This window comes from Oryza brachyantha, chromosome 5, assembly GCF_000231095.2.
Source record: "Oryza brachyantha chromosome 5, ObraRS2, whole genome shotgun sequence".
Classification (NCBI taxonomy): Eukaryota; Viridiplantae; Streptophyta; class Magnoliopsida; order Poales; family Poaceae; genus Oryza; species Oryza brachyantha.
In genome coordinates this window covers 5,477,394-5,491,560 of record NC_023167.2, presented here as the reverse complement: position 1 = coordinate 5,491,560, position 14,167 = coordinate 5,477,394, and the positions used below count along the sequence as shown (strand labels likewise).

Here is a 14,167-nt window from a genome sequence, read left to right as displayed (position 1 = left end):
TCTCGTCTATTGCATGATATTCAAATAGTCATTAAAAAATATAAAATTTTTTGTGAAGATAGATTAATATGTGATATATTTGTTATTTTTGCTATGGATTTTAAAAGTCATATTTTAACTTGCACGTTTGTGTGATGATATATCATATATTAATCTATATTTATAATTTTTTATATTTTTATGACTATTTAAATAATATGCAATATACGAGAAGCCCGACGAGGGAATGTCCCATCGAGAGCTTAGAATGCACGCTCATATATCTTGCCATAAACCATGCATAATGAAGAAATGCATGCCATATATATAGCGTTGCATTACCATGCAATCAATGGCGGCTCAGTGCTTGGTGTGACGGCCGAGCCTGAGCTCCAAGTCGAGCTCCCTCTCCGGCAGCTCGCCTGCCCGCTGCTCGGATACTTCCGGTGCCGGCGCCTCGCCGCCGCGCCTGGCGCCGACGTGCAAGCTGGGATCACGAGTAGCGGTAGCGGCCGCCGCATCGAACAGGCTTAGCTCCCTCGGGCCCACGGCCGCCGGTCCCTGTACTCCGTCCACTCCGGCCGCGCTGCCGCCGGCGCCGCTCGTGCTCGCCGGTGGGTACGCCAGGTGGCGGTGGTGGGACTGGCTCTGGCTGACGAGGAAGCACTCGACGTTCCGCGACGCCGGCGTCGTTATGCCGGCGGGGGCCGGCGGCGCCGCGGGCTTGTTGGCGCGGTCGCGGCGGTGGATGTTCATGTGCCCGCCGAGCGCCTGCGCCGTGGTGAAGCCGCGCTTGCAGAACACGCACTCGTAGTATGGCCGGGGAGCAGGCGCAGCAGCAGCAGCCGCCGGCGCCATGCCTTCTTCCCCAGCGCCCGCCGCGGCTCCTGCACGGTCGTCGCCGTCGACGTCCGTCGTCCCAGCTGGCGACGAGCTCGTCATCACGGAGGGCTCCTCCTCGACGACGACGTTCCGATCCGACGCCATGGACGACTCCTTGTTGCTTCCGGCGTAGTCCGGCTTGTGAAGATGGATGGACGGGGCTAGAGAGGGGATCGAAGCATTGGTATTGTCAGCTGCAGTTTTGGTGAATAAATTAGGGGCGGGTGGTACACACGGTTTTGACAAGCTATTTTTGGAGGACATCGATCTGCTCGGCCGGCCTCCCTCTTGGTGCCTAGCAGCTGCTTCGCTATCCCATATATATATTGTTTGTTACTACTTACTACCTGTCTACTGTATGCCCTACCTGGGCTTTCTCCGGCAGTGAAATGAGCATTAATTGCAGGTGCTTCACAAACAAGTCTCTCCGATAATAACACTGAATATTGCAGTACCAAAGTCTTTTATATTTTAAAAAGATTAGCAAATTGCACATGCGTTGCAACGGGATTTTATATTTTAAAAATATCATTAACATATTAATAACATATATGAGCATATTAATCCCAAAGTCTTTTTCTTCTGAAGAAGTAGAATAAGTGTGAGTGGTTGACATATGTAATTCATGATCATTTTTTTTGTTAAAAAAATTGACCATAAATAAAAAAGAGGTCTAATTCAGACTTTTTCTCTTGTCTTTCGGCCCGTTCGGCCTTCTTCCTGCGCTCACGAACGACCTCTCGCACCCAGGCCGCAACCTGGGCTTCCGCACTCCTTTCCCACCGATGGCGGTGTTCCTCTCCTCCTCCCTATCCCGCGCCAAGCTGGCCGACGGTGGTCAGCGAGCTCCCCGCGGCATCGGCAGCGGTATTCCTCAGCTACTCCCAGTCTCCTTTGACGGCGACGGTCGTAATCCCGCACGGCATCGACAGCCCACACGTCATTGACTGGTATGTTGGGGTTGTTGGGCACTGACGGTAGGAGCCCACACGTTGCCACCACCACTAGACTCTTCTGGGTATAGATTATTAATCAGTGTTTGCATATATCTTTCTCAACTACTAAATAGTGTATTTTTACAAAAAAGTTTCTATAAAGAAGTTAAGCATTTCATATTTTTAAGTAGGTTTTTAATATTGTAATAGTTAATTTCATTGTTTATATCATTAAATAGTTATTAAAAAATCAGATAATCTTTATCGATCATCTTCATCTAACAAAAGAACGCAACCTAACTCTTTCGCTCTCATGAGCATTTGGGCATATTGATTTTACTGCACAGTGAAATTGGTTTCGTATGTTAAAAAGTTGCTAATGCGTGGTTTGTTTTGCTACCCTAAGATAATATTTGTTGGTTCATTTTTTTGTGGAAATGGTAACCGACTTAGGAGCCTATTTTCAGCTTAAATTTTATGTAAATGATTCAAGTTTTAGCTATGTGCGTTTTGAATTTCCTTATTTGGGTGTGAACTTTGTTTACTAACTTGTTTTGGCCTTTTGGGTGCACAGTCTAGCTTCTTAGTTCTTTGCCATTAGACATAGTCCGCATTATTTTATTTTCACTTATTGTCATTTTGGCTGTCAAATGATACAACCCTTTATAAAGGGCCAGCTTGACAGTTCGAGGTGTAGCTTAGGACGGTGATGGGCCCAACTTCTTTTTTACTATAAAATTTAACGGCTAGATTCAAAGTGGAGTGGACTTAAATTTTGTAGATTTTTGAGCTAAAAGTTCTTAAGAGTTAAGTAGGGTTGTGAAAGGACTTAAGAATCTTGGTCCATTAACACCCCCCTAGGGTGTAACTAGCCCTGGTCCGAAGGAAGAGGAGATTAAAATGGGAGGGAGTGGAAAACCAGCAAGATAGCGTTGATCGTGGAGAGGAAGCGATTGGATGATGGTGAGAACAATGCCAAACTGAAGAAGAGAAGACACAAAGGGCATTTTGGTTGTTTAGCAGAGTTAGTTTTTCTCTGCTAATATGGGTGATCAAGAATCTATGTACTTAGCCTGGACAAGCTGGAAATTCTAGGAAAACCTAGAGGTACTAAAAGAACTCTTCCAAACAGGGACATTATCAGCCATTTTCGAGTTACTTGTCGATATGAGGATGTTTGGCTAGCCATAAAATTATATAAACGATTCCCAAGAAGTATCTTCTGGTTAATATATATGGTTTTAATTTAATTAATCGTGCTTTCTTTTTATTTTTTGACTACGATCGACAGGTGCGTGACAAGTTCTAAGATCGATAATACTGAATGCCCCTCAGGTTATTTGCTTGAAACATCATTATAAACCTCAAAGTATAATACTACTAACTATTCTACATTCACTGCGTCAACAGATTAATAATACTAATTAAATCTTAGGTGACGTGATGTTTTTCTAGTATAGCGGAAGCCCATGGTCGATGGATATATGTATACATAGATTATCATTCTAGTCTTATTCAGAAGAACACATGGCGGCATCTCCTGTGTTTATGCTAGCTCCTTAGCTCTTGATGTTTTTACACCAGCTATTGTGTGAAGCAGCAGCTTCTGCTACTACTACATCTGGTGTTGCTGTCATCCACAGATACATACACCCTTTGTTTTTTAATTAACATTGTTAACTTTTTATTTATGTTTGATCTTTGGTGATATTTAAATTTTTTTATTTAATCATGCAAAATTATAAATCATACTTAAAGTTACTTTAATAACAAATCAAATCATAACAAAATAGTCAATAATTATAGATATTTTGAATAAGATAAATGGTTAAACATAGATCTAAAAGTTAACGGTGTCAATTAAAAAAAACCAGAGTGAGGATCATGTATTGACCTGGCCATGCCTAGGACGGAGCTAGATTAGTTAATTAGTAGATGATAAAATATGCACACAAGCTCTTAGCTAGCTACAGTTTGTGTGTTGTTCGATATGATACAGGTTATGCAGATGATCGAGACAGCTAGCTGCTGATCGATGTATCATCCATGTCTGAATTGTAAAGTCATATGCATGCATGCATCGGGTATATAGCTATTAACGTTTTATTTCTCCTCGCCATGCCCGACTAATTAATTTGGATTATATTAATACATGATTATGGTAGCAGGGAGGGCTTCAACTGTTTCACATGAAATTAAAATTGGCAGTTTAGATAACATGTAGTTGCTAGTTTTCAGTTGTTAACCACTTATTTAATTTCCCTGCATGTTCTCCATGGGGTTTTCTAGACTACCAAAGTTTAAAAGGACGCTCGATGGTAAATCCATGGAAAACATAAATGTTCAGACAAGTGCTACTTCATCCATCACTAGTGTTGTTATAAGGCATGCCATTTTTTCGACAAAGAAGGGGTTCTAAATTAAACTCGCACAAGACATACAAATATCCAATTTACTGGTAAAAAAACTGAGTATATAAATGGTACGTGTTAATATCTTGGATAAATTTAACATACCTAATCCAATGCTGTGTTTATATTAATATTGTACATTATTTAATACTTTGTCTTAATTAATTAATTTTGTATGTATTACCAATTACGACTTTGATTCAATAAGATATTTTATTGATTGCCTAATCAAATCGTCATCGATCCTAATATGCATAATACATGAACCCAAAATATATTGAAAATTGATGGAAAATCTAAAATTTACAAATTGATGCATAATCATCACATGCTTCCAATAATACCATAGCGGTCTCTTGTTAAATTATCTTCGTAGGTGGGCCACGTCGTCATTGTGGGGCCACCCGCGAATACCCTTTTTCACTTACGGTTGGGTTGTGCAGTCAACTAGTGAAATTGTTCCACACATATGGTTGTGCAAAGGGTGTATTTTGCCACGTGGGTTGCTAGTGGTGTGGCTCGTTGCCACTTAGGCCTTGTTTAGTTCTTAAAAAAATGTTCTTAAAAACATCACATCGAATCTTTGGACACTTAAATAAAGCATTAAATATATATAAACATTAAAACTAATTACACAGTTATGGGGGAAATCGTGAGACAAATCTTTTGAGCCTAATTACTACATGATTAGCCATAAGTGCTTCGTTAACCAACATGTGCTAATGACGGATTAATTAGATTCAAAAGTTTTGTCTCGCGGTTTCTAAGCAGAATCTGAAATTTTGTTTGTAATTGGACGACGTTTAATACGTAAAATGTGTGACCGTACGCGTCGATGAAATTTCTCTCCCAAAAATTTTTCCGAACTGAACGGGCCTTAACATGGTTTACTCCTCTGTGATTTACATTTATTGCAGTAGTAAATTATACTAAGACAAAATTTTGATTACAGTATATATGGCTTCCACAAATTTTGATGCTAGGATATTTTTATCACGCCATCGATGCTAAAAAATAGTCATATTTAGTAACGTAAAAAACTTTATGCTTATAGGTAAACAGGTTTGCTGTTTAATGGAGAATATTGGCCTTGTTTTCGTATTATTGTAGGACACGTACGCCTGTCGGCAGTTTTTACGAGTAAGAGTAACGACGACACTTTTCATTTCACAATGTTCATTTCCAGCTAATAAGGCCAGTATGGCATAATCTATAGCTTGATTAGCCATAACATATTTTTCTAATATCATTTTAATTAATGAAATCCTTTCGATTATCATGAAAGAATAAGAGTATTTAGTTGGAAATAAATTGGGTGAACCCTAGGCCCAAAACATCACCAATGCACTCTATGGTACATGGTACGTGAATGACATGTGGTATAATAGAATACCACATATGTGCACGTCATGTAACATACGTAGAGACTAAATATGAGAAGAAAATTTAGGAGGCGAGATCAGCACGCAAAAACCAGGTGCTGCAGATTTTACTGGACGTAGAACGTGGTAAAATGTTCACGTGTCATCACTCCACCACATGGTACATAGGTGATGGTTTGGACCCAGATCCACCCAATTTATTTCCATTTTGTTTCAGCCGGAATGGTCTAATCACTTTGAGGACGCTTAGCACTCTGAAATGGGCTGCAGACTACAATTTGTCTGGGCTCTGTTGAGCCCAGTAAGAGGCATTATTGCATAGGCCTGATTGAGCGATGGGCCTCTGAGAGAAAAATTAAAGCCCAATAATAATTCTTCGGGCCATCGAAGTCTGTGTTTTGTCAGTCACAAATTCTTTTAGTTCGCTTTAGTTAGTTTTTTTCAGATGAGTTTGCTTTTTTTATATAGCAAAACTAGCTAAAGACGCTGTGATATATAGTTTTGTACAGATAAAAATTAGGTTGTTACAATATTGTTAAAAGACATTGTCGATTTTACGTACAACGCAAACACACGAGAATGCATATAACTATAACTGTGATGAGTTATGTGATTTAAAGCTGCGGACAAATGATATTGCAGATACTCTGTGTTATTTTCCATGTAACAAGTAAACGTTGATATGCTATAGTAGTACCCTCGTCCTAAAATAGATGCGTCTTTTTAGTTCATATTTAAAATAGATGATATATTTTAGAAATGTGAGCATGTTATTCTTATCACTAGTGTGCCCTTTTTTCGCTTATCCCACAAATAAGCGAAACGATATATTTAAAAATAATAATTTATAAATAAAACTTTTATATATATGTTTTAGCGAAGGCTGAAAAAACAATAAAAAAACCCAACATCAACTTTAAATTTATGATTAAATATTTAAATTTCGGCTTACGTATACGCAAAAAGAGGAGGTAGATTTTTATTACTGAATACCAGTGGAGGAGCACATAAGTGTGCACAACTTTGATTATGCTTTCACAGGTGTGGAATATTTCAGCGCAGCCATATTTTACAGCTTATGTCTATATATGCTTAATTTACATTTTTGAAGATATAATGAGCTTATGTGTTCGTACGAATTCTCTGGCGTATGGGATAAGCGAATTTGACATCCCAACGATACGTACTATTTAAATGAGAAGCGCTATATATACGAAGGAGCTATACGACGCGCGTACGACTCCGTCCGCGCGCTGCCGCATGCCGTCGCCGCTTGCCTACGCATGCACGCGCCGCTGCCGTCCCGCGCGGACGGAGTCATACGCGCGTTGTACGGCTCCATAGTATGGATAGTATTTTTTATTTAAACATTTGATATTTCCAGAATTCGTCCTACTACTTCTACATTATTTAAATATATGTAACCTTTTTTTTTCAAAATATAGTAAAAAAAAAACTTAGACACTCATAAGACCTGCAAAATCGTCTTCATAAACAGACACACGTACACCATATCCGTACGATCATTTCAGATTATCTACCACTTGAAAAAAAAATATTAGCCATAAATAGAAATACCATTTAAATTTAAGATTTAAATGCGCTGGATTGGTTCTACCCGCATGAGCTAAGCCCATATAAGGGCACGTACAAAAGTGTCTATTAATTGACTCTCTTAGTCGACACATAAGTAAATTTGGTGACGTGGAGGAAAGAGAGAAGAAGAGAGAAAAGCTGTTGCCATACATGCCAATGGTTTAGAGTCAACTCTTAGAATTTATTAAAGAAAACTTTTTTGCATGACAATGTATAAAAAGGAAACTAGCTTAATAAAAAATATTTTATTGCATTAATGAAGAAACTACATGACTATACCTTATCATTATAAAATAGACTCTTGTTGCTCACACTTGAGATAGAGCCCACAATAGGCTCTACCATTTAACATGCCCTAACATAGTCCCTCCATCACCGAATGTTTAACGCCGTTAACTTTTTTATATATGTTTGACCATTTGTCTTATTTAAAAAATGCAAAATATGTAAAGATATATATATATATATAAAAGTATACTTAACAATAAATGAAATGATATAAAAATAATTAATAATTATATAAAGTTTTTGAATAAGACGAATGATCAAACGTGTATAAAAAAATCAACGGCATTAGATATTTAGGTACGAAGGTAGTATATAACTGAATTTGACCACGTAGTAACATGTTTTTCTAGCCAACAAATACAGCGAAGACAAGATATACCTATATACTACTACCTAGAGTAACTACTCCTACTTTAAACATTTGATATCTGTCTCTTAAGAATTTACCGTAGAATAGGTATTGGGTTTACAGCGACCACAAAAAATATAAAGAATCCACTAACCTAAAAAATGATTTTTATGTATATTATAACGATGTATGTGTTTTTTGCTGGGTGAGAGCATAAACTCACACACATTAATTAATTTGTTCAACCAAGACATCTCAACTAGAATTAGGATTCACAGTACACCTGGCCGTAACATATAATAATTTTCATATATATACGCTATGAGAAAAAAAAAAAGCTCTCTGTGATAAGGTGGTGATCGATGGATCGATCAATGGGGGAGCAGGACGAAAACGGGGTGATTTCATTTCTGCATCCGCGACGGGTGATCGATGCCGCGGCGTGAGGGGGAGGCCGGGCCCACGCGTGTCCATGATTAAGCGTGGCTTTTTCGCCGGAGCACGCGTGCCGTCGCTCGCCGGCCCACGTTGCCGGCCCTGCCCCTGGCTATACGCTGCAATCTCTCTCTGTTTTTTTTTTCTTTTTTCTACATTGTTTTCTGCTTCCACTGGGAATATATAATGGCATTCTCTAGGGACTGACCAGGAAATTATGCTGGGTTTTAATTATTGTTTTCACTGGATATATATAGCTAGATGTCGTAATGAGGGGGCCAAGCTGCAAGTTGAATAAATTGGCTGAAGTCTAAGATTCTGGCATTTTTGATTTTTCTTTTAACTTGATTTCAAGAGCTCAGTTTAGCTGTTTACTAATCCCTGTGTTTTATATTGTACGATGTTTTGGCTACGAGTTCGACTAGATTCATCTATTAATCAATATATATTATTGTTTATATATATGACTAGATTTATTTGCATCCTTTTAAATCTAATCAATATTAGAATGTTTTGCATTCTGTAACGGAAGAAGTATCATTTTCTAGACTTGTGTCCTGAACTACTTAAGAATAGAAAGGATGAAATCCAGCCGTATGTGAATTCACTCCTCGTTGCTTTAGCCATGTATATTGGGTTAAAAGGCTTAGCTGAATAAACCCTCAACACAGCATCCTCCGTTCAATCCACTTACCATTATGGCAAATCTCACAACTAAATAAGAAAGTATGATAAATTGCATTTTTCACATTTATTTATTACATCATAAACATTCTCAAAGCTAGCATTATATTTCAGTATGGCCAAATTGATGAAGGGTAGGAAGGCAGAGACACAAAATACTTTGAAATGTGATAATTTTGAATGCTAAAGTGACAAGAAAATTGAGATACATGCATGCATGAATCTTCATTTTACAGTTCTCATAATCATGAAATCTGGCAAGAGAAATTAATTAACCTTTCAACATATATAGATCTTGCACAAATTAAATTAATGGCCAAACTAAAGTCAAAGAGACAGGGATCGACTAGCGTGGATTCGCGCCTGCAATTAGCTTTTTGGCGTCAATGTACCCCCACCTCTAACATTCTTTAATTAATTACGAGCTATAATTAATTAAAAAAACTAGCATCCCCTGCTGATATGCTAATCCTGCTTTAGCTAGCTTTCCTTTGTTAGTTGACTCGAGTTGTCTCGCTAATTATTTGCATCTTTTTGCGGCTGCCCTAACTAGCACTCTACTTCTACTCAATTCTTGTCACCTTTTCCTCTGCTAATTGCCAGATTAGCTCTGGCTTATGTGCCCAATTATATGACAAACGCTGATGCAGCCGTGACATCAGGCAGCGTCACTGTAAAATTAAAAGAGGACAATGCTAATTAATCAAGATTTTATATTTCGGAAAGCCAGGAAATTTTTGGGGGACACAGATCGATCTGAATAGTTGCAGAAAGTTTGGTTCAAAATAATTTGAATTTTAAAAATTGCTGCACAAGATTAGAAGATTTTTCTTGATACACAAAAAATGAAAAATTTTGGCAAAAGAGTACGTTTCCTGTCTTGGGGGGCTGAAATTTCAGAAACTTTAAATAAATCGTTCCAAAAATGGTTCAATTAGCCTTAATTCCTAGTTAGAGGAATTACTATTTCTTTGTATACTTGTCTGTCCCATGGCATAAGAGATTTTGGTAATACAAATACATAGCCAAAATCACATATGCTTTAAAAAAGATGTAATGTGTTGCTATGGTGCCCCTCTCCTAGCTTCCGAGTAAAAAAAAATGTTGATCACAAAAATAACAAGGGAATTTTTTTGCCACTCGTTACATGCAGGGTTCACAAAACTGTTGTTCATCGCGGCTTTCATGGTTTTCAAGGTTATCGTAATAATTATGCTACCACTGTTGGTGGACTTAGTAGATTAAATGGTTTCATGAACCATGGTTACAAGCGTATTCGCTTTTTCGCCATAAAAAGTACATTTATCCTTTTTACCACCCTTCTGCCAATGCATTTTTTGTTTGTTTTTGTTACCCGAAAAGATCATTATGCCCTTTAGATGCTTCAAAATATTGTAGCATTTGGAATTTTAACAAACGCCATATTATTATTATTATTATTATTATCATTATTATTATTATTATTATTCATTTTTATGTTGTGGTTCTTAAAATGTTTTATAAAATAATTTAAACCACATAAGTATGTGTGTATTTTTTTTACTTAATATTTTTATAATATTGGTAGCTATGCTATATTTACGTGGATATAGAATAAATATTTCATTTATAAGCTATATGTGAAAACATATTGGACTAAATGAAAATTATTCTACCTTAAAGTTTTGATAGAGACTTTAAAAACTAAAAAGATAAATTGCATTGCCCTTGTTTTTTTAGATTTTCTTTTGCCTTCTTAAGTATTTTAAGGGTATAATTAATGGTCATCTATATACAAATTTGATAGTCAACTTATGTTAACCAATAATACTAACATCATAATGGTAATTAAAACAGAGAAACACAAAATTTTGATGAGGGAAGAGATAATGCAAATTTGTTAAATGGCAAAAAAGAGAACTTTTGAAAAAACAATTACGGTTAGGAGTAGAGCTTATACAAGCAATAAAATAAGTATATATCATGAGGAAGTGAATACTATACTCCCTCCGTTTTTTCCTTTTAAAATTTCCTCCGTTTTTCCTTTAAAAAAATATACTCTGATCCCTTATTCGCAAAATATAAGTATTCTACCATTCATATTCTGCACACAATATAAGGCCTAATAGAAGAGAGATAAAATCTATCTCTTAATCAAGAGATAGTCTCTTGCACATATTTTAATGTCAAGTGAGAATGAATTATAGGATCATTTGTATTATGAGCTATTTGCTAAGAGTTAGACCATTGAAAAAATTATCTTTTAGAATGCTTAGAAATAATATGCTAGCTTTATTATTAGAGGTGGCCTAAGCAGGATTTCTAGGATACGATTTCGATACAACGGAATCCAAGCATTTTTATCCAATCAGGTGCATAGGAAAGAATCCATAAGGAACTTTAATTCAAAAGTTCATCAACGAGGTGATGAAAATTAAAGAAACTTTTTCCTTATCTTTGATTGTTTGGTTTTTTTCATGGAAAAAGCCAACAGCATATTTACAAATGAAAAATAATTTATGAATAAAAAATTTATATTTGTATTTTTAGCAGTCTAAAATACAATGCTAGAAAATAAATTAACTTTGGTTAAAATATCTAAAATAAACTCTAAATTTAAGATTTAAAATTCAAATATTAGTTTATAAGAATAGACATAAGTCAAAAGATGAGGGTACACTGTACACATAAAAATGAGTTTAGAAAGTTAACCCAGTTTGTATTTCAAACCAAATGGAGTATGTTAGATTATACCTCAAATATCCTAATCTATTACAACTCCTAATTATAGTCGTAATACTAGTCCTAATTCTAGTATTAGTACTATTCAATGCTAATAAATATAGGCCAAACTGTACCGTTATTAGTGGATTTGTCTCCCGTGATTTTTTCCTTTCTATCTTATAGGGTTTTTTCACGTTAAATCTTGTCTCTTGATCTATTATCCCTAACAAGTGAACCGGTGTATTCCCCTGCATTGTAATCATCATCTCATAGTGGTTATTACTGGTTTGATACCCGTGGTTTTTTTCGTAAGGATTTTTTACGTTAAATATGTGTCTCAGTTATGTCTCTATTTTGATAACAGAGTACATACGCGGCAGCACATTCATCTCCGTCTCTGAGGTTTCCATCTGCATGCAGATGAAAGTTACAATAGTTAGGCGAATTACCAGTAATGCTAGGCTGCATAATAATGTAAACGACGATTTAGTAATCATGGCAAGAATCTCACGTCGTTAGCAATGTCTAATTATGCACTTTAATTAATTGGCCTCGAGACTTGCGGTACGCCGATCCAGTATAAAGGAGCAAGCTGTAAGAAAGCGAAATATATAACCAAGCAGCCTACTTTCAAGTTTCAAATATGGACCTGACTCCTTGGTCGAGTATATAAAATTAAGTAAATCTTTCTTAGATAATGATATAAAGCTAAATCTGGCTTAAAAAAGTGTGGATTATAGAATTAATTAAGTCTATTAAGATGGACCCCAGCGTTGAGATAACAAGGAATCTAGTTACACAACACAAAATTTTTGCTAGAATTGTTTATCTTAATCGAATCATATCTTATTACATCACTGCGGTATATATCCTATTCGAAAAAGGGAAAACAAACTCATTTCAACACCTTATCTTTCGATGAATATTAATACGGAAAACTAACCCTACACATTAGAATTGGAGACTATCGAACTGCACCCATTAAAGTAATATTAACACTAGCACAGATTCCATTATCTGTAACAGCTCAAAATTCTCACCTATGACGTTTGTGCCAGTCATTAGACTCATCGGTATTCGGTAATGGCTTGGAGAGAACACGCTAGCTAGGGGCAGATGAGGTGGTGGTGCGAGGATGGCGTTTTCAGGATTTTTATTTGGGTGGTCCAACGTATATAACTTTCTAAGAGGATACCTATTGTTCAATCCTTTGAAAAAAACTTAATCATCAATCGAATTTGTTAGGAGTTGAATTGAAATAGAAGAAAAATCAAATAAATTAGCATGTGCACAATCACAAATCTTGAAGCAAATTTAATGGACAAAAAAAGTTAATTGATAGATTAAAAGTTTTCAGGCGATTGATAAATAGCAAACCTGATTTTTTTAATTGTCAAAAATATAACATACATTATATATAATATAATAGAAATATAAATTGATCAAATGTGTATTGCATATGTTAATAAATAATATTTTTCTTTTATATTTATTATTATATATATTTACTTAAGTTGGGAAATTTTTGGGTGGTCCCGCCACTGGGTGCGAGCGCTGGTAGTAGGTGTGTCAACCATATGGGAACTAGGGTTTCACCACTGGCTAGCTTGCGATGCTGTAAGGTCTATCTACGTCCTAGCTAGAAGGGGTTGGACTGCCCTGATCCCTCTAATCGAGGAGCCAGAGGGAGTCGGGGCAGCTCAACACCTGACAACTACCAGCGTAGGATAATGTTGAATGCTGATGGAGGAGCCTACCAAGTGTATGCTTTAAGGTGAAGGGACCACTCACATACCGTATTTAATACCGGGCACACACAACATCTGACACTATTTGCCCCACGCAGCTGCATTAAAGGAGATGGAACAACACCTGTCATTCATTTGGCAGGAGTAGATGTAGGCATACGGGTAGGCTACAATAGCATAAAATAAAATTTTCTATCACGTAAACTATTTTTAAACTAGGAACCATGCAAGTAGTGGATCATAAATCATTACCGCGTCTCGTGCAGCAGAAGAAGGTACAAAAAAGTCGAAGTAGTGTCAACGATCTGATGCACCCTGATGTAGAGAAAGTAGTCAATCGTTGTAGTTTGATCTTCTCTTCCACACGCATGTACCTTAGGACGCAGGATTGTCGATCAACACTGCGATCTAGCGATGCTTCTACTGGTATCCACAAGGTACATGGAAGAATACCATGTGCGGATGTGCTAGCGTCCTTGCACGGCTAGGGTTTTGACACGGGAGGAGGATTAGAGGACGGCTAGGGTTTTCACACCCTAAACCACCGTCCTCGCCTTTGTTTATATAATACCCAAAAACCAGGCCTCCAAGGCTCGTATGAGTCCTATTCAGATACCTATCCAAACTAAGCATGTATTGGATTAATATCCAACTATCATATTTCATCCCATTAAGTGTGTGACCCATAGGTGCATAAATACTCAGTTGTAACCCAAAAACTCCTTTTCGGTCCACGTGCTAACAGCGGCTCCTAGCAGAACATATTGACCCACCG

General features: G+C 37.0%; 1 protein-coding gene across 1 annotated transcript; it reads right to left on the bottom strand.

The window, feature by feature from the left end:
- Positions 1-339: 339 nt before the first annotated feature.
- Positions 340-966, bottom strand: LOC121054420 (transcriptional regulator SUPERMAN-like). Its single transcript, XM_040523923.1, has one exon. The coding sequence runs from the start codon at positions 964-966 to the stop codon at positions 340-342; it is 627 nt and encodes a 208-aa protein (XP_040379857.1).
- Between the last annotated feature and the right edge of the window lie 13,201 nt (positions 967-14,167).